The sequence below is a fragment of the Patiria miniata genome, unplaced genomic scaffold (assembly GCF_015706575.1).
Source record: "Patiria miniata isolate m_02_andy unplaced genomic scaffold, ASM1570657v1 HiC_scaffold_10, whole genome shotgun sequence".
Classification (NCBI taxonomy): Eukaryota; Metazoa; Echinodermata; class Asteroidea; order Valvatida; family Asterinidae; genus Patiria; species Patiria miniata.
This window is the reverse complement of record NW_024037048.1, coordinates 8,957,764-8,978,686: the sequence shown is the minus strand read 5'-3', so window position 1 is coordinate 8,978,686 and position 20,923 is coordinate 8,957,764. Positions and strand designations below refer to the sequence as shown.

The 20,923-nt window shown below is 39.1% G+C and overlaps 1 protein-coding gene across 1 annotated transcript; it reads left to right on the top strand.

Moving 5' to 3' along the window:
• The first annotated feature begins 1,412 nt into the window (after positions 1-1,412).
• LOC119737164 (photoreceptor-specific nuclear receptor-like) lies at positions 1,413-20,271 on the top strand. The gene is made up of 8 exons (XM_038211289.1): positions 1,413-1,832; positions 8,624-8,759; positions 13,282-13,385; positions 16,878-17,114; positions 17,796-18,034; positions 18,488-18,743; positions 19,019-19,124; positions 19,285-20,271. The coding sequence occupies exons 1-8, from the start codon at positions 1,775-1,777 to the stop codon at positions 19,415-19,417; spliced, it is 1,269 nt and encodes a 422-aa protein (XP_038067217.1). The 5' UTR covers positions 1,413-1,774; the 3' UTR covers positions 19,418-20,271.
• The last annotated feature ends 652 nt before the right edge of the window (positions 20,272-20,923 follow it).

The window sequence follows — 20,923 nt, the reverse complement described above, 5'->3', positions numbered from 1 at the left end:
GGCTCTACTCGCTCGACGCTTAATCCCCCAGGTTATGATCGTCTAAGGTTACAGCTCAATATATCGGAATTACTCAAAGTTAGATTTTCTCCCCCACAAAATGTCTCCACTAACGCACCGAAACCAGAGCCGGTCTATCCGATGACCTTCCTCACGAGAAACTTGAACTCCAATCCAAAGGAGGGACTTGAGACACATCTTTGGTGTTAATGTTAACAATACCCTCATCAACTTCACCCCTCGTTTTTTTTTAAATCGGTTACAATCACCTTCCCTGACTCGCACAATGACGCTGGGCGGTGCAGGCGCGCCGTTTCTCGGCTGACCATTTTGCCTGGCGTCCGCCAAAAACACGACTCTGTGATTGATCCGCGCGGCAATTGTATTAGCCCATGCAATCCGGCGGAGTGTGTTAGAGCAAAGCGATGTCTTCAAATTAGATTTGGTAGCGCAATATTTGGATCGCTTCACCCGGTCCTGCCGGCTCAGGTGACTTGGCGGCCTACCATAACCAATCGTTGCCGGGTACTTAGTCCACAATGGTTCTGAAGACTTGCCACCAAGTTTGCTAACTTTGAGTCATGCCATGGAAATCATTTGGTTACCATGCTAGACAGAGACGATGTTGTTTTCTGGCATCTGCGTCTCATGTCGAGTTCTTTCAATGTAATTAAATCGCAATCAAAAACTCTGTACTCCAATAAGACTGCGTTTGGTGAACGATCTCAATACAAACATTTTGAATGCAGAAAGTGCAGTCATAGATGACAAAATTCTTAAGATGATGACCCCAAAAAAAACCCTTCAATACATGTACATGAGTGTAGCACAAACTTATATTACACCAATTAATGTCCTCTAGAAAGATTTAAAAAACCTATCAATTGTTACTTTTTCATTTCTAATTTGGATGATCAAAATATTGCATTTATAGGCCGAAAACACGAGAAGCTCTAACCACGGTTAACGAATAGTAATAATGAATATGTAATCAAGCAAAGTGAAGAATAGAATTTACTACAATTCGCAAACAACTTCGAAATCCGTGTGATGATATCATTAGAATTAAAATGTACAACGTTATAAACATTACGAACACCTTCACATATCCAAAAGATTTTGATTAATCAAATCTCTGTCCACATTTCCCTTCTCATAAAGATGATAGACTGGAGAACCAATTCACTATGCAAAAAATGATAGTCGATTATGATTTAACAGTCAGGGCACTAGATCTCTGCCGATCCTACCTAGCAGTGCGACGCCAACGTCCATGCAGCGATACATCGTCAAACATCGACCAATCAAAAGTTTGCATGACGAGACAATTACAAACTCAACCGCGGCCCAAGCGCACAACGAAAACAGAGAAAGTAAACGTTATCGTTCGTGCCAGCGGGAGACAGCGGGAAAGAAGGAGGAGTTTGCACCCGCCGCACTCAGTCACTGTAGCCCGGCATCTAACGGTCTACACCCCGCGACCAATCACTCGGAAAATAAACAGTTATTATTAGATGGATTTTTCATAAATCCAGCCAGCTTCTTGATTTGGTCGGTTGTAAGGTGAAGTGGAGCGTGGACTGCGTGTGGCGCGGACGGGGCGTGTTTTTCAGCTGAACAGCGGGGGAAGTGTGAAGCCAAACACGGTACAGTCAGAGAGTGTGAGACACGGACCGAGTAAGGTAGACACTAAAGCAGCAACAGTGAGTTGTTCCGTCAGTTATCTTCGCATCTTCAGCTGAGGTTACACCTTAGACCACTCAGAGATTCCACCATGGACATGGAGACAGTAAGAATGGCACAGGACCAATGCTCCGATATGTCAGACTCGGGTGAGTTCAATCAATCTACTTTGTTTAAGTTAAGAAATTAATTTGGTTATCGCCAGATTAAAACATAAAACAAGCAAGTTACCTCACCACTCAAGGCGATTATAGTGAGCCATCGTTTTGTGATTTGTTGAAAACATTCACAATTTTCAACTTTGTTAAATTTTAATTTAATCATAGCTTTTCCCCTTTCTTGAATATCAATTATTATTTGACATAAGTTCTTTTGTCATCATACAGTATTTTTGTCGGTATATAGTGCATGTTTTTAAGCCATGTTGGGTGATTTTATTAGTTTAACTGGAATAAGAAGTAGCTTGGGTGACGTTTCTTGTTTTTGATGACATTTCGTGATGTTACGTTCGTTCAATTTTTTTGTCAACTCACCAATATCAGAATCCAATTATGGACGCATATATTTTTGTCATCGCATGTTGTATTTTTTTTACAATTATAGTGTAAGTGATTTTTATCAAATGTTTTACGGCGCCAATGACTTCAGATAGCTTCTGTCTGTAATTTCTCTCGGGTTGAGTAGTACGGTTCATAATTTGCTTAGATGACTAAGTATTTGTATATTTGTATAAAATTGTTCGTGTGATCTAAGATCTCAGAGAACTTAAATGCATTCGGCAAAAGATAACAATGGGTGTGATATATACATATGGTGTTCGGGGGCCATCATGTGAGTTTATTTCTGCGATCATTAGGGGACGTTGAACAATAGAGTACAATAGGGTCCCCAATTCCCGAAGATCCCCAATTTGGCGATGTGTACAAAACATATGGGAGGTCTTCCTAAAAAGTTAGTACAAACAAAAGAGGGACAATAGGGGGTCCCCGATTGCAGGCAAATATACAATTGTGTGCGTTTGTATGCATTGCAGAATTAGCAATGCCTGAAAGTAGAAAATAAAAAAGTAAACTTGTATCCAAATCTTTAATCCAGCACGGCTGCTTTTTGTTTTTACATACAGAAGATATTACTTGTAGCTATATATCCTACGCACTGGTACTTTAAAGTTCGGCATAGTCATGATAGATCATACATCGCTTGTCTGACTTGGGAGTACAGTTGCCTTACAGCGTTTTTGCTCTTTTTGACGAAGAACTTTCCATCTCAGTTGTCTCTGAGACATCGATGGGTTGAGAGAAGAGACAGTAATAGTACAGCAGCATGTCATAATGGCGGGGGATATTTAACAAATATATCACGCGTCACGTGGCATGCCCTAGCTTAGCCTCGTCTGTGGCAGGCAAAAATAAGTGTCTCTGACAAGAGATTAAGAGCTGATCAAGTTATCGGATCAACTGAGGCACGTTTTGAAACATTAGTGGTGAAATTTCATACCACCACGACACACAGGACTAATGTCATCTTAATTAAAATTACATTCTCTTCTATGGTCTTAAACACCTTTTCCAAAAAAAGTGTTATTATTGTGTAATATTTGGAATAAATTAATAATAGCCTGCCGAATATATTACTTCGAGATACAGTTTCATAATTTACCACTGAAATAACAATGGACAAAGAGATAAGAGTTTATGAACTTTTGAAGGGACCATACTTGACATTTGTTTGTGGTAAAAGAAAATTTTAAGCAATATCAATTTAAAGACTGACAGAAACAAATGCTTAAACCAACAATAAATAACTAATACAGTGTTTGAAAGTGTCACTTAAAACAGCTCATGACAACATTCTAGTTGCAAACACAATGTATCTGTTTAAGACATTGGATGTTAAAAGCGACCGGTACTGAACTATTCTCATCATCAAGAGCGGCACATTCCAATTATTTTATCGAAAGCCAAATTTCAGGAAAGATTAATTACAATCAACCAATCCACAAAGACACGTTTGCGATGGCCAATACACCAGCTCTACTAACAAAAGTCAAGGTTTATTAGAAGCGGGCAGGCGGTATTTCAGTTCATAAAACAATCTGAGAAATATGACAGAGCACTTGATCAAGGTGCTTCCGGGTGCAATGGCGGAGCGCGAGTGACAAAGCGCCCGGGCCCAGCAGGTGTTGGCGAAGGAAGCCGTAGGAACGTGAATCCGTTGACTTGTCAGAATCGGTCTTCCCGTGTTACAAGCTAACCGGCAAGCCGCCAGGCGTGCCAGAGCGACTGCCCTCCGGTAGAGTCTCGCCTCGGGCGGGTAAGGTGGTCAAGAGCTGGAAGGCTCCACACTCCGGAACATACCAACAGCTGCCCCGCAGAAAAGATCAAGCAACCCCTTTCACGGTGACTGATTTGTTTGCACTGTGCATAGACACCTCGTTTGTCATAACCTTTGAAATAAATGTCTGTGGATCCCGCTGAAAAAGTGCTTTACGATTGGCCAAGTACTGTCACGTGTCCTTTGGAGGATTTTTTTATTGGTGGGAAAAAGTCACACATTCCATAAAATTCACCTTTCATTGTATTTATTAATAATGTTGCATGATTATCCTCTGCAAGATCTTTAAGTGAAACAACACTACAGAAAGTGCAGTCGGTAAAATTTCATCTGTAAAGCTAAGCGATTCGAACCATAGCAATGCTAACGGTTCCTAAAACGAAGGTCGTTCAATTCCCCGCACGTTGAGTACAACTTAGAAAATTAGGACTCTTTGGGCCTTGGTTTAACATACTAACACAAAGACGAAGGCTACATTGCGACATGAACACGATCCCAAACAAACTCTAGTTATGTTTACACGCAAATTCGAATTGCTTAGTAAAAATCATTCTCAATTCAATGAATGCCACTTCATATTTGTATTTCAGCTTTAGACCACATCCATCACTTCATTATACGTAAGTGTGTATAGGTTTGCTAATAATGACAACTGACTTAAGTCCATGGTCAATTTGCGAAATTTGAAGCAATTGCACAATAAATAAATTTTCAATGTATTAAACATAATTGCGATAGGCCTAAATAAATCGACCGTTACAATTTTAGAAACAGTACCAATTTGAGTTATTGGACGTCTCTTTGCTAGTAATACAGAAATTAGAAGGATAATATGTGACATGGCCAGCATAAACATTTAAAAACAAAATCAAAAGGGCAGTCGGTGACTGAAATGATTGAGATGCGATCCTGATGAGATACAATCAAAGAGCAAAATGAAACAAACACTATATCACTCCTGATACTAAAAGAAGTCTGTCCTCTCTGAAAAGTCAACTACATCGAGACGACACTCGACTTGGCAATAATGAGCCTATTTTGCCTCAAGTTGACCAACTGTCCATCTGACTAAACGACGGTAACTCACTGCATCCAGTGATTCTCCCTCGCCCATGCCTCGCCGATGATTCGAGCGATTCGTCGGCTTCTAGTTCTGCCCGCGGTGGGCAGGTGCCCACGCTAAATGTGACAGTTCACATCGCGTCAACCCAAAGCATCGTACCTCAAATCAAACCGCACCGCCGCTAGAAGAGCGAAAAAAACCGATGATTAAAAGCAGATAGAAAGCATCTGCCGCGCTGGCTGCAGCTCTTATTTGGTTTGCCACTTCGCCCCTCTCTGACTGAATAAATGGCGATGTCCATATCTAAATATTTCGGTTGTGATTTGGGGGGTTGCTACTGACGGTGCACGGTGAGTTAACCGTTCGTGCCTCAGGATATAAATGACGAAGTGTGGTCGGACGAGGACGCAGTAATGCCGGCGGTTCTGTTCGCGTCCTCTGCGCCGAGGATATTGCCAGTTGCTGGGTTATAATTGAACTAAAGCCAATGGCCATGAGCTTCACAACAGCTGTTTCACTTATTAATCAGATTACACTACCATGTACGGGTAATCTTGCGGAAAGGCAGAAAACATCAAAATTTATTGGTCAGATATAAGTTATCATGTGTGATACAGACGACGTGCTTGTGACACGTGACATGACATGGCTTACAGGGTTTTAATATACACCGCAGGACGCCTTAGGTGAGAACAATTTATTAAACCGATATACATTGTCCACTTTGATCAAAAAACACCTTCAGTACAAAACCATGATAACCAACTCAAAAAAATTACTAGGCTTCAATCTTTATTTGAAATCACACCACAACTCACTTATTTAATTAATAATATCCTGCAAACAACACTTTCATTAGGCTAACTATATCTTCTTATTGCAATGATGCCATTTTGATTTGACAAATTTCAATTGACAAAATAAAACTTTATTAAATTATGCAGCACCACGAAACGTGTTGAGTTATACAGCTTCAAAAACCTTTTTGTAGCTCTAATTATTATCAATAATATTCAGGCAATCACCCAAGTGATTTCAACAGCATCGATTGTGAAAGAACTTTAGCTTAAACCAAAGTTTGGAGTCAATTGAACGTGGCGATTTAAGTTTGGATGACAAAACACCAATAAAAACTGAGCCCTAACTGGAGCTGGCTTGGACTCCGTGCGGGGCGGTCGATGGCGTGTTTACCGGAGCACCTCACGGGGACAAAAGAGCGTTAGCCAGGGTTATGAACGGGGCGGGGACACGGTCACTCATTGCCGGAACCTGTTCAAACATTGGCGCTGTGCACCGCTGTGCCGAGGCATTGCAAGCATCGGTTGGACCCCATGCATGTGACAGTTATTAAGTGAAAAATGTAACGGGAGTTTGACACTCTCCGGATATTTATGATTATAAATTATCGTCTGGAATGCTGATGACATGGAGTTGGCTTTTTAGCTGTATAACTATACTGCTAGGGAAAAAATCGGCAGTGATGCTGTTAGTGCCTGTGATATAAGCCTACACATTGTAATCGCTGTACATAAATCAATTGGCGAATTAGTTAAGACAAAGAATTCATCAACCATGTTGATAGATTACTTTTAATTGCACGAAATAATTTAGTAATTAGCTTAATTTAATCTAAAAAATGTAGACGTCCGTCTTGTTCATATCTCAAGTTTAAAGTCTTCAAAAGCTTAGGATTTCGAGTAAAACAGGGCAAAATATTAAATGTGGGTGTTAATTTTATAAAGATCATTTTTAAACAGTGTTTTACGATTGATTTGGGGTGAGTTAAGTTACAGATTGCAGGTGGTTTTGTCCTTTGGTAATAGGTAATTTTGAATTTGCATAATTTAACTAAAATATAACTTTATGAATAATCCTGATTTATTATTCATGTCACCGTGTTTCAATTTTTGGAGAGGAATGCGATTTTGAAAAATGAGATTAAGAAGATTAATCTTGATGATGACATCAACCGTAAACTTCCTTGTGTTTAAACCAAAGTTAAAAACCAACCAACACAAGCAAACATTGGAGAGATATGATTGGATCTGGTGTCTACCACCGTGGTTTGTTAATGTTTGAAACAAAATGCTATGCTCCACCCAAAAAGTGCATTACTCTGACCGAAACTAGGACATGCCAATTAGTTCTGTTCAATTCATGGCCCTAGTCCTGGTTAAACACATGCAGCAAAAGACTGCTCTAACTTAACACAGCATAACACAGATGTTGGCATAGAAGGCAAGTCATATCAGCTGGAATCGATCCTGTATACGCTACCATTTTCCATTCACAAACAACAAAACACAGTTGATGGGGCAAGACTGATTCCTCATTTAGCGGAACAAGATGTGTCAACAACATGATGCATGAGGAACAACACAGGCACGGAGTGGTGTTATTGTTCCAATGTTTACTCTCGAAATTTGTTTTAATTTTGGTGGGTTGATGGACGCGGTTGTCAGATCGATGTCCCAGCGTATGGTGCATTTCGCACGATACTAATCAAAGATTACAAAACCGAATCTTATCCACATCTTACATAAGAATGAGAATTTTTATATTTTATGATGCAAGAGGAACACGGATGATCGGTGGATGTTATTGATTAGGAAGGAGTTTGTGAGTGATATCGGTTTCATGTAGGATTGGAAGTGATGAAAGGAAAGCGATAACTCTCATTTCGCGGCTTGGTCTTTTCCAGATTTTGATTAAATTCAATCGATTCGTCAAACAGGTTTTCCGTCCCAGCAAAACAACGGAACAAAATAATAATTATCGAAAGCCTCGATTTGACAAAGTATGGGGATCAGAGAGGACACACCATTCCCCTAAAATACTGAACTGGTACACTCTAACAAGTGTGTATAGCAATTAAACACAATTTGCCTTAATATTATTTCAACTAGTAATTAGCGTTGAAAGCCACGATCTGAGAAAGTATGGGGGAGCAGAGAGGACAGACTAGTATTCTAAAATGTTTAACTGGTAAACTCTGTGTATAGCAATTAATCACAATCTTGCTAATTGTAAATAATTGGAGTTCAAAGCCTCGATCTGAGAAAGTATGGGGGATAAGGGAGGACACACTAGTCTGTCTCCTAAAATATTTAACTGGTACACTCTAATTGTGAATAGCAATTAAACACAATCTTGCTATCATTGCAAAATAATTAGCGTTGAAAGCCTCGATCTGACAAAGTAAGGGGAATCAGAGGGACCACAACAATCCCCTAAAAAATCTGGTACGTGCAAGTGGCAATGCCAGATTTGTAGTCTTATTTTCAAAACAAACATGTTTAATTTTTGCCGAATTTGCCGAATTTCAATTGGAATTCTTATACCCTATTCGAAATAAAGTTGTATCTTATAAGACTCGAGGGTTAAGCGCTGTTAATTACACACGAGTCATCGTTTAACTTTATCTCATAGCTGTGTCGCCTAGATTAATACAGCTATTACAACGCCGAATCATGGGGAACTTTAATTAGTCTTGAGTTGTCGGTCAATAAATGGATGTTCTTGACTTACCGTCTTCCTCTTCAGTTCATAAGCGGATGACATCTGGTTTGACGTGCCGAGTCTGCGGCGATATCTCCTCGGGCAAGCACTACGGTATCTACGCTTGCAACGGATGCAGCGGCTTCTTCAAGAGAAGCGTCCGAAGAAAACTCATTTACAGGTTGGTACCATATGAGACAGTTCCATCTTGTATCTAAGATGCAAAAAGAAACATGAGAAATTGAGGGTATAAAGTTGTGTCTTCTGCTTCTGCTTTAGACTGCAATAATCTCCTCGCAGTAAAGTTGCAAGGTGGATGGCAGACAAGGAATTAGTAGTGTCCCCTAAACCAATGATGATATCTTGATCCTTTCAAGTTGAGCTTGAAATGTAACAGTTTCGATTGCTTTGGATTCCTGATATCTAGAAGTAGAAGGCTCCATTATGGGCAGTTCTCCTTGAGAGGAACGAGCACTTAAAACAGTCTCTCTTTGTTGATGGTGGGTACAAGAAATTGAAGATGATTTCCTTGCTTTTATTTGTGCCTCCAGATGTAGACTCTTTAGTCTCTTTGATATATGTGGCACCGCAGTCATTTAAACTGTTTTCTTGGGAAAAGTTTTTTCTCTTTAATTGTCAAGAAAATAAACTGTAGGATGTTTGCGGAGGGATAATTACACAATAACTTGGCAATAATCATTTCACCATTATTATGATGAAAACTGTCATGGGTAAATGCTTTATGTTGTTCCTTCTCTAGTTTCGTTTGGGTTTACAGTTCAAGAGCTAGTACAGTACATGCAGGTTGGTTAATATCTTTGCCTGTAAAACATCTTCACCTAGCTGAGCAACCGTGAAAGGAAAGATGTTTAGAGAAAAATATCAAGAGCGAAAAATACGTTAAAACAAAACATAGATAAGTAAAAATTGAGTTTTTATTTAAACTTATTATGTTGGTGCCATATGATTATGAGACAGTTCAATCCTTGTATCTATATTTTTTAAGACAAATTGATGGTCTAAATTACTGTCTTTGATAGATTCGGCACTGCAGTCATTTTAGCTGGGTTTTTTGGCAAAAACTTCTTTAATTTTTAAGAAAATGAAGCTTTAAAATCAAGGTTTCTTCAAGGTTTTTCAACTCTTTCAGTTTATATTTTTGAAGGGCAAATGCTTTATATATTTCCTTCGGTAGTATCCTCCACAGAGCTAATACAAATATAACATGCAGGTTGAATTTTTATGTTCACTAAAATCTGGCATTTTCTGTGGAGTTATCGTTGAGTGGAAATTGATTAAACAACAAAAAGAATAAGACAGAATCAAAAACATACGTAGCTTTAAATGCTGCGGTACTCATTGTCAATTTAGTTAGTGACAAACTCCTTATATTTTCATATCTTGGCCTACAAAACTACCAGAGCAACCGTACAAATAAATATGTTTAAGTCAAACATCAAGAGCAAGGAATGTTCTCATTCAGTGGAAAATTATGTTAATATGAACTAATGATATTGGGATATCATGCAGTAACAAGCTTCGGTTTTTTTTGCTTATGTTGCAAAAATATCGGAAAAATTGATTGTTAAATGAGAGTTTGTAAAACCATTTTACAGCAACTTATGACAAATTTGACACACTGTATGTGTCATTTTTCTACCTTTCATTCTCAAAACGAAGTTAAAACAAGGCCAGCCGACATTATTGATTTGATAATAACAACCAATCCAACCGACCATTTAACTGATAATAAATTCCCATCATTTTAATTTCATTTCGAGAGAAGGGAGGAGTTCTCCTCGAATCATTGAACTAAACCAATTTCCAATAAAAATAAGGATTGGCACTCCCCATCCTACGCAGAAATTTCATTATGGTATTGTTCAAACATCAAAGGCACACGTATCGTGTGACGCGCCGGAATGGGGCACGGCAATTATTTAACCAGCGTGATATGGCCGGCGAAGAGAAACCTTTGTCGCAGAAATACGCTAAAAGAACAAGGGAAAACTGTTTAATTAATAGTGAGAATAGGGCAGGACTTCAGCAAGGTCACACGGCGATATAGCACCCTATGACGTGCCATTGAGAGCTGGCAAAATTGAAAGGATAGGATCGTGCGGTTGGAGGGGGCTTAATAACAAAAAAACACCATGTACTGATCAGTAATGGGATTTGGATGGCACGCCGAGACGAACGCTTAACCAAACGCTAGGAATGTAAATAATATACGCTCACACCTTAATTGATATTTTCTCCCCTTTGTCAATCCATAACTTACACACATTAAAAACTAATATTATCGCAGCGGGAAGATTAGAGATTGGTGTAGCGGTTGAATATGAAAGTAAGGTTTGTGTGTACATGATAGGAATGATTGTTATGTCACGATGTCTGCATGTGAACTGCAACCAAGTTTTAATTTGACAGAAAACAATTCATACGTGGAATATTACTGTTGCTGTTTACTATGCATCAACACGAACTCAGATGACAAGAAAACACTAAAATCAAGCAGTTTGATATCTGAGAAGATTAAAATTTAAGGAGATGGTTTGAGGCAAATCGTCGTTATTTGATTTACCGTTATAATAAAGACAATGTGGGCCTTGATAGACAGGGAGGTTTTTGAAAATTCAAATTTCGAATGAAGGGGAAGACAACTTGACAACGATAAAATGAAGACGAACATCGTATGAAGATAAAATTGCGACAAATATCACGGAACAAATAACTGTCCGTGGTTTATGGATCGTGGGAACAACGAAATTACATTGTTGGTTGTGTCAGGAAGAAAAGGTCGCATTAAAGGATGGCATGGTAGGAAAAGGCCAGAAAAGAGCGACAATAATATATAAAGATAATAATAATAATATATATATATATAAAGAAGACTTTGATTGAGTGAGTAAATAACATTATAAAGTAAAATGCCTTTCCCGGGATAAACAGAAAAGAACAATTGACAAACACGATTGGTTAATCGGGAAAAATCAAACATTACGTATACAGGGTTATGATTTGTACCCAAGTTCGCCATTTTTTGTGGCAAACAGAGTATATTGAGAGAAAAAATTGAGTGTTTCATATGAATGGTTATTACCTTGTCTTCCACAGGAATATTGATATTTTTTTCAACTTAGTGGCTGTGGTGAGGAGTTATGCCATTTTCATTGAAGTGGCTCATTTTCCAGTCTGCACACGGAATAGGTTTTACATTTTTAAAATGTGTCAATAACTTCGAGTGAGTCAGTCACCATGACTAGGTTTTTATTTGTTATTACACTGCTTCACATCAGTACGCGATTTCAATAAATTTGTTGAACCATGGAACCGTGTGTTTTTAGCGTGTGTTCTTTGCTAGCGCTTTTCTTCAAAATTCTACAATGGATATACATGAAACTTTCACCAAATATGTCAAAAATACCAGCCGGTAACATATCTCATTTGCGCTTGTTTTGATAACTGCTACATATTTTTAATATTTTTTTAAATTTGGGTCCGGATCATTCTGACTCACCCTACAGAAGAATTGGGGAAAAACAGATGAGAATACAGGAGAAATTGTGAAGGAATCGGAAACAGTTTGAGAAAACAGTTAGGACATCAAAGAAAAGGTAGCTTTCAACCTTAGTTTGGCAAAGCTTTTTCGACTAGCAAAGGTCTGACTGAGGGTCTTATTATTGCACACTCGTACTGAGGATGTTAGGTGTTTGCATACACGTGCATTCCCAGTGAAGACAAAGCAGCCAATGGTTGTCTATAAATATTCATATCGGAACTCCATCAATCGATACGTAGCACTTGTGATCTGAGATGTGGAATAGTGAAGGATGATTCCGGCTCATATCACAATCGAATAAAATTCCATCCGAAGGTTACCGGCTTGACACCTTGCAATCCGCAAGAGTAGTGGTTCAGATTTTACGCTATCTTGCCTTAGCCGTGTCGTACTGCAACAGCAAACCGACCAGAAGTGACGCGCGAAAAGTTAGTCATGCTGACACCGCGCCAAGATGGGATGAATGTCAGTCGGTCAGAAAGTTAGATGGAAAATAGACGTCTGTACTTAGAATTAAAACAGAAGAAGAAAGGGATGTATCAGAGACACCACTGTCAGATGAAAAATAACTTTAAGACAAGGTGAATCATAGTAAAACACCACTATCTCTAAAAGTCATTTGTATGTTGCTATGAGGCAATTCCGTAAAATCCATCGCACGTCCGACCACATGATGTAGATGTACAAGGTCGTTAATGTGGTGTACCTTAGTTTGGTCTGTAATTGTTTCCTACTAATTAGATGTCACGTTATTAGTGATGTATCACATTCACTTTTCCAACAGCAACTCATTAAAGTGTCTGACATTTACGTCCGAATTTACGGAACTGGTTTTATGTAAATATTAAAGATTTACTTATCACAACATCGGACAAGTTTAAAGACTATAACAAAGATTAAATTTCAGTCCCTGTTTGTAATAAATTAAAAACCACGATCAGTATTTCTGACTAAAATGTAAACATTTTAAATTCCTATAGTTTCAAATGCAAATTCGCTACGCCCAACCTTATGTCGTGTCTCCACATAAGAGAAGTAAAAATTTACACCAAAATGAAATTTACATCAAAAACCCAAAATTTACGTTTTGAGTTGACCCGTTGAATAAATCTATAATAATACGTCTTGTCTTGATGTGCAGGTGTCAGGCTGGGACGGGGATGTGTGTAGTTGACAAGGCCCATCGTAATCAATGTCAAGCCTGCCGCTTGAAGAAATGTATGGAGACAGGCATGAATAAAGATGGTGAGTACGAATGCTGGACACTACAGGGTGGGTCAAAAAAAAAGGAAACCCAAATGTCAGCACCATTTTTTTAATAAAGTTCTGCATGTAGCACTTTCACAATCTAGGATATGAAAGCCCAATTCATAAGCTTTCTTTTGGCATAAAAATCATTCAAATCACTCATGCACTTTTCAAGTTACGGAATTTTAAACACAAACACCGTTTTAAACTTCTGTCCACGGATCACAAAAAAGGTAAGTGTTCTTTCAGCAAAACGAAAACAATTCACATACATACTTACTTTTTTTGTGATCCGTGGACAGAACTTGAAACGGTGTTTGTGTTCAAAATTGAAAACTTGAAAAGTTCATGAGTGATTTGAATGATTTTTGTACTAAAAGAAGGCTTATGAATTGGGCTTTTATATCCTAGATTTTGAAAGTGCTACATGCAGAACTTCATTCAATAATTGGTCCTGCCATTTGGGTTTCTTTTTTTTTACTCACCCTGTATATCTTGATTCTTTGAAATAATTCCATCACTGCATTTAGCTTCATGAAGCATTCGATTTCATGATCTGTTCATTCTAATCAAGAATAAATAACTTTGATTGCAATCAAATTATTCCTGTGGCGAAGATAAACATGTCTAATCTAAAGTGAAGTTAGGCTAGCAAATATTCATTTTTGAAAGCAAACTGTAACAGGGCGAACCATATCAAGACATCTATGAAGTTGCTGGATTGTAATTCTTGGTACTATTTACTGACATTATTTGTTACTTATTATTTGTCCAATTTTATAGTATTGATTTGACTTACTGAAACTTGGCCAGATTAAAATTCTTTAAAGTCTACTACGCAATTTTCAATTTAAACGCAGATTTCGGAAGATATTGTGGCAAGTAAACGCGAGAATGAGACGCCACGCGATAAAACGTGACAATGCCACAAACCCAGCTATTTCACCAACTTGGAAAATGACCCAATATTTGGAGTGTCGCGTGAGTGTTGCTGTCACATTACCAACCAATCACATAATTTGGTGCCAAAAAGTTGTTGGTGTTAGCATTAGCGGTGGGCTGTGGACGGTGTTTGCGAAGCTCCCCCTAAAAAAAGGCAGCACGGCGAGTATTAAGGCCAGGAAACCTGTCAGACCGCGCCGTCAGTTCGACACCAAAATTGAATTAGTGGCGGTGAGAAAGCACTGGGCTGTCAGGGGGATCTAGAGAATAATAACGCTGATGATGGCGATGATAAAAAGGGGAAAGATACAGGAAGGGGCTTTTTGGTTGAGGAATGCCGCGACTGTGTTGGGCGTCAAGCGAAACCCGAGCTCGGTTTGATATCGAACGCTAGCTTCGCGCCTACCGCGGCGCGGCAAAACCAAACTCAAATTTGATAGTCCACTCCCCCTACACTAATTTGATCAGCAGCGTTTTTTATGTTAGTTCCTCATTGCCCGTGACTTCGGTGTTTGAACAGCGGGCCTGCAACCTCTCGCTCATGGATTGCTTGCTTGGCAAGCGGGGAAGGCATGATTTAATAGAGGCTGATGGTAAAACGGGCCGTGGAGATGATTTATGGCCAACTTGTTTGAGGCATAGAGTCAGGATGTTGGCGTAAAAAGCGCAAACTTCACAATCAAAACCTTCATGCTTCACTCACATTGACAGACTTGCTTCGAATTCAGAACCCAGGATTTAAAGCAAAAAAAAGTCAAAATTCGTAATTCAGGATTTCAATTAAATTTATACCGCTCGACTGATATCATCATTTTGAATTTTACCAAATTTTAACAAAATGTTAAAAAGGTATGTCAATTCCGCAAATTCCAGCTCCTTTTGTATGTCCATAGAGCAAGGAACAGAAAGGTCGTAAAGGATAGTACATTTGTTTGGCCTGTATTTTTTGTCTTCAATTAGATGTCACATTATTAGTAATGTATCACATTCACACTACCAACAGAAGCTCATTAAACTGTCTGACATGTACGTCCGAATTCACAGAATTGCCATAATGTGAAAAAAAAAAAACATTGGGGCATAAATATTTTATCACAGGAAAACCAACTAGGAATATTAAGAAAAAATAAAATCAATCTTAATTTAAACTTGTATATTTATCTACTGTTAAAAAAACTACCTTTTTCGTCGTATCTATTGTATTAAACAGACGAATGAAGTGGCAAAACCGAAGCATTCTTTAAGCATCCTATTTTGTGGTGTAATATATTCATGCTTATTTTTCACACACGTGTGAATTTAGGGAAAAAACGATCAAATATGGCAGTTTTATTATTTTGAGATCAAAACGACGATAACCTTTCAGCTGAAAAGGGAAATTGAGAAAGAAACAGTTTATGATTTACACCCAGCAAGTTGTGCCACTTAGACGGACTCGTCCAAAAAAATAAACGGAGACGAAAACCTGACGGGAAAATGTGGAGCACCATTGATCACAGCAAGCGAGAAAAGTGTTGCCTTTCCTTTAATCAGTTTGCGGGTTGATTATCTGAACGCTAATGTCTTGATTCCCCGGACAAGGAGGAGACACGGGTAGGGAATTAGCCGAAGTGGCGAGGATGCCAGCCCCTCACCATCAATTCAATTACCATACAATTTACCAGATAGCATTTGCCTGTTTCTAACGCTACGCGGCCTGAAATAGATACCAATTTGTCAACTGGTTCGCACGGCGAATCGTTTACCCGCCGGACGCTGCGCCGTTTTAAACTCCGTCAAAAGTCATTTCGGGCAGTTTGTTTAAATAGCATCGATTGACATTGGAGTACCGTGAAGCCTCCGAGAGCAGTTCAATTTGTGGCGCGGTGCTTCGTTTTAAGGAAACACAGCTCTTGGGGAAGATAGGGCGAGATGGAGGAGGCAAAGTAAGGAAGGAAAAAGCACAGTCTGAGGCTTAGGGCAGCGCGGGAAAGATAAAAGTTATCTTTTTCGACCACAGTCAAGAGATGTTATATTGGGAAACAAAATTGTGTTTCGCATGCGTCGCAGCCATATGCATTCACTAAGCTTAATAAGAATGTTTCATACCAGGGTACTCACTACCTTAAACCACAAAGACAAAAATTGTCAAAACAAATATTTGAAGAGCGATTCTGTTCAACTGATGATCATGCTGAATCTCACTTTCAAGTTTCAAATTAACATGATATTGTTCAGCTCGAATTCATACAGCCTGAATGTTATCAAAACAAAACGTGATTACATTTCCAATCTTAAAATTCAGCATTTTACTTATTATAAAGATTATTTTACTCCAAAGCCAACCTGAGTGTCTTGCGCTTAAAATTGCAAGAGGTCAGACTTACGATTTTACTTCTTGTCCAAACATAGAAAAAAAGTGGTAAAAACAAATAGCCACACATTTGCCTCCTAGTTTTCTGTCAGTTTTCTTGCATTTTCCACACTTCACTTGTGTCCCAAGTTAATTAATCCACCAACACAAGAAGAACTTTGTTTTCAAACTGACATTATCAGTTTTTCAAACAGCCGTGCAGAACGAGCGGCAGCCCCGCAACACAGCCCAGATTCGCCTGGACTGCGTCCCGTCAGTTACTGCCGTGGATCACCATGATTTTGACGGTAGTCCGGGGAGCATCATCCGGGGCGAGCAAGCTTCATCTACCGTGCCCTCCATGCACCGTCCCGTCACCCCGACCCTCAACCACCGCTTCATGGCCAGCCTCATGACGGCTGAAACTTGTGCTAAGCTCGAACCAGAAGATGGTAAGCCTTTCAATATGTTGGAGGTATTATAGTGGGGCAGATAGGGGAAATATTTGGAAGAATTGTGCCTTTGATGATACAAGCACGGCATTTGGCACACAGTCAGAATATTTCTTAAGAAAGATATTTGGCTGTAACGTCCTTTAAAAAAAACATAGGTAGAATAACAAGCAATTTTCAAAATGTTCAAAATGGCTGCCATTCATCTTTATCATGATGCCATCATTTCAGTCATGTTCCCCGTATCCAATAGTACTGAATAATATTTTTTGTGCAAAAAGGAACCAGACTATATTTTTCCTTCCAGCCTCGCTTTGGTTACGTTGATTTGAATGGGAAAAATCAAGATGGCCGCAACATGATAATGGTCTATAGCTTATTATTATTCCTATATTTTCCAAAGGACAAATCTGCGATGGCCCTATAGCCAAATATCTTTCTCATGACATACTCTGACTGTGTGCCAAATGCCATGCTTGTATCATCAAAGGCACAATCCCATCACCTATCTGCCGTACTAAGATGCAAGACCCGAGCCAAAAGATGATCAACATTTCACTTTGTTGCAAGATTAGCCTGCAAAACAGACAACTGAAGACAATTACAAGTATATGAAAGAGGAGTTGGAACCTCGACTAGACCACGTCTTGTAAAATGTTACTTCTTTGCTTTTTTTCTTAGCACTTCAAGACAACGTAGATGTAGACGTCACTGGAGGAATGGACACAGATTCTGATGAGCGGAGTTTTCGTCATCGTGGCTCGGGCTCAGGACAACACAATGACAACCTGACACGTGATATGGCTATCTACCCAGGAGCACAGGAGAATATCTACGAGTCCTCAGCCAGATTGCTATTCATGGCTGTCAAGTGGGCCAAGAATTTGCCGTCCTTCTCAAATCTTCCATTCAGGGACCAAGTAAGTTATGATTAAAAGAAAAATAATAATCAGAAAAGCTGAAGGTAGGAGTTGTATTCCTCTTAAAACAGGCTAGATCATAGAATGGAGGGAGGCATGCACTAGGCAAGGAGTAGTTCCAAAGAGATAGAAAAAATGGGGAAAAGCTGTTAGAGTAGTTCTTTGTTCTACATCTTGGCACAGCTAGAGTGTATGGGTGAGAGGAAGCACGCTCAAACAGAGAATCAGTCAATATCATCATAGCTCGTGCAATATATTCTTGTATCCACCTCAAAGCCATCCAATATATAGTTATTACTAAGGTATGGAGGGAATATAAACAAGTATGGCATACTAGATCTCAAGAATTCGTGAATATTAGACTGCTGATAAGGCAATAATAACATTACATTTATGCAGTGAATTCGCCAAGACGGCTAAGACGTAATGTAATTATATCATTTATATTGACAGGTTATTTTGATCGAGGAAGCGTGGAGTGAACTCTTTGTTCTCTGTGCCATCCAATGGTCCATGCCGCTGGAATCCTGCCCTCTCTTGTCCCTCTCAGAACACGCCCATGAAGTGGGAGCCACGTCTCCCGATACCAAAGCCGTAGCCATGCTGTCTGACATCCGGGTCCTTCGTGAGGTCATGGCACGATTCAAATCGTTTGCAGTGGACGCAGCGGAGTTTGCTTGCATGAAAGCCATTGTACTGTTCAAACCAGGTAAGACATCACCACCCAAAGTGAATACAATACAATACTATTACCCTGTTCATCAAGCCACGAGAACAGCTTTCTGCTGCAAGGGTGGAGACAGGCAATTGCAGTAAAGTGTCTTGCCCAAGAACACAAGCGTCATACTCAGGATTCGACCCCACGTAGCATGGCACATTAATCGGACACCGTATTGGATCACGGTGCTCCACAAGCTACAAAGAGGAGCTTAGATCTTCTCTTGGACTTTTCCTCAAGCGTTTCTCTTATCTTTACTTCCTCAGATACCAGAGGTTTGAAGGATCCCATCCAAGTCGAGAGTTTACAGGACCAAGCTCAGGTCATGCTGGGTCAGCACGTCAGGAGCCAGCAACCAGCGAATCCCAGCAGGTAAACAAACACAAGAATTTATAACAACACTCTATTGTTGTCAATATGTTGCAGCCTCAGATGTAAACTCATGTCCACCACGTTTCTATCCCTACCAAGTTTTAAGTCCATCATGATGGTATATTAATCGTCTTTTCCTTCTGAATTCTCTTCTCTCCAGGTTCGGTCGTCTCCTCATCCTTCTCCCATCTCTTCGTTTCATCTCATCGGATAAGATTGAACGGATCTTCTTCCGTTGCACCATCGGCAACACGCCCATGGAGAGGTTGCTGTGTGACATGTTCAAAAACTAAAGCAACCATTGACGTCACAAGGTCACATGATCATTGCGTCATCGTTTTACACTGATTGAAAATAATTAAAAAGTACATCCGAATTTTCAACAAATCGTTTTATTAAACACAAATATACGATAAAGTTAGAGCATATAGAGGAATATTTTTCATTCCTCCATGGTTCGAGTGCTTTGTTCGTCCAACCACAAAAATTGTTTACACTTGGATCTTTATGTAGTCGAATTTCAAGAAGAAATCACAGAAGTTGAGTGTAGAAATGTTTCATAACGCGTGGTTTCTTTACAAGTGCAATCTATTATATCCACACTGGCGAAGTGTCATGAATTTAAAAGGAAAAATGTAATATATCTGTATATTATGGACTTGAATATTTGGTAGTATGAAGTATTTGTAAATAATGTTAAAATGATGAGTATGTGCAATATTTGTGCTAATTAGGGTGATTATTTAACTTTATTGCAATCATATAGAGGTTGGAGGGTTAGGTCTATTTTATCAATTTAAATATTATTAATGCACAAATGGTTAACATTCTTGATTTCAAACATTATTTCATCGGACGGTAGATAATCTCATAATTTGCCTGCTATAGTTACAGAATAATTACAATTCTGTCAAAATTGTGCAATTTTGACAGAATTGGATACAAAGGTATGGGCGGATTTAGGACGAGTAGTGAAATTGAAGTCAATTGACAGACAAAAATGACGGAAGGTGGAGGGGGAATTATGGTAATCTACTGTAGGAAAGGAGCTAGGCCCTGGAGAATGGACATTTCTATTAATTAAAAATTAACTGTAAATATAATAAACTATTGCACTAGATGGAAATAAAAAGCACGAATGAGGAAACCTGTCTGTTGTTCAATTATGTAATTTAAAGATTGAATAAATCATTGCAAAATTGTATACGGTATTAATGTTTTTACTACAGCCACGGAGGTTATGTTTTCATCGGCGTTTGTTGGTTGGTTGGCTGGTTGGTTGGTTTGTCGGATTTGCATGAAAAAAAGAGGTGGTCCTTGGTACAAGTACAAATCGATTAGATTTTGGAAGTGATCCGGATCTGGGTCTGGATCCAGGATTTCATTTTAGGATTCTCTACCATTTATACGAGCATTTCTTTTGGGTGTACTGACAATAATGGCGGGGAATTGTTTAGCCTCGGCGGAGGTTTGCGTTCTCTGAGTGCTTTCTATTTTATTGGGGGGGGGATTACAAAATGTAGTATTCCTAAAATGGATTGATGGGAGTCACGTTGTACAAGAGGGCGCTGTGTTTTTTCTGCAGAAATCAGATTTGTTTTCCAAAATTAACTATCGATAATTTAACGAAGAGCCTTTCCTTGTCAAGCTATGGAAACTGATAGTTGAGAAATCAGAGACAACACAATCCAAGACCAATACAGGCTGACAATAACTTGGTATATCTCTCCCGACCTCATAAACGTATATCCCCGAAATGCCAAACCAACACCGGTATTTTATTTCATCATCTCTCACAT

Coding starts and splice junctions, on each gene's coding strand:
- LOC119737164 (XM_038211289.1), top strand. CDS start 1,775: ATGGACATGGAGACAGTAAGAATGGCACAGGACCAATGCTCCGATATG. Junction 1,833..8,623: donor CTCCGATATGTCAGACTCGG/GTGAGTTCAATC, acceptor CTTCCTCTTCAG/TTCATAAGCGGATGACATCT. Junction 8,760..13,281: donor CGAAGAAAACTCATTTACAG/GTTGGTACCATA, acceptor CTTGATGTGCAG/GTGTCAGGCTGGGACGGGGA.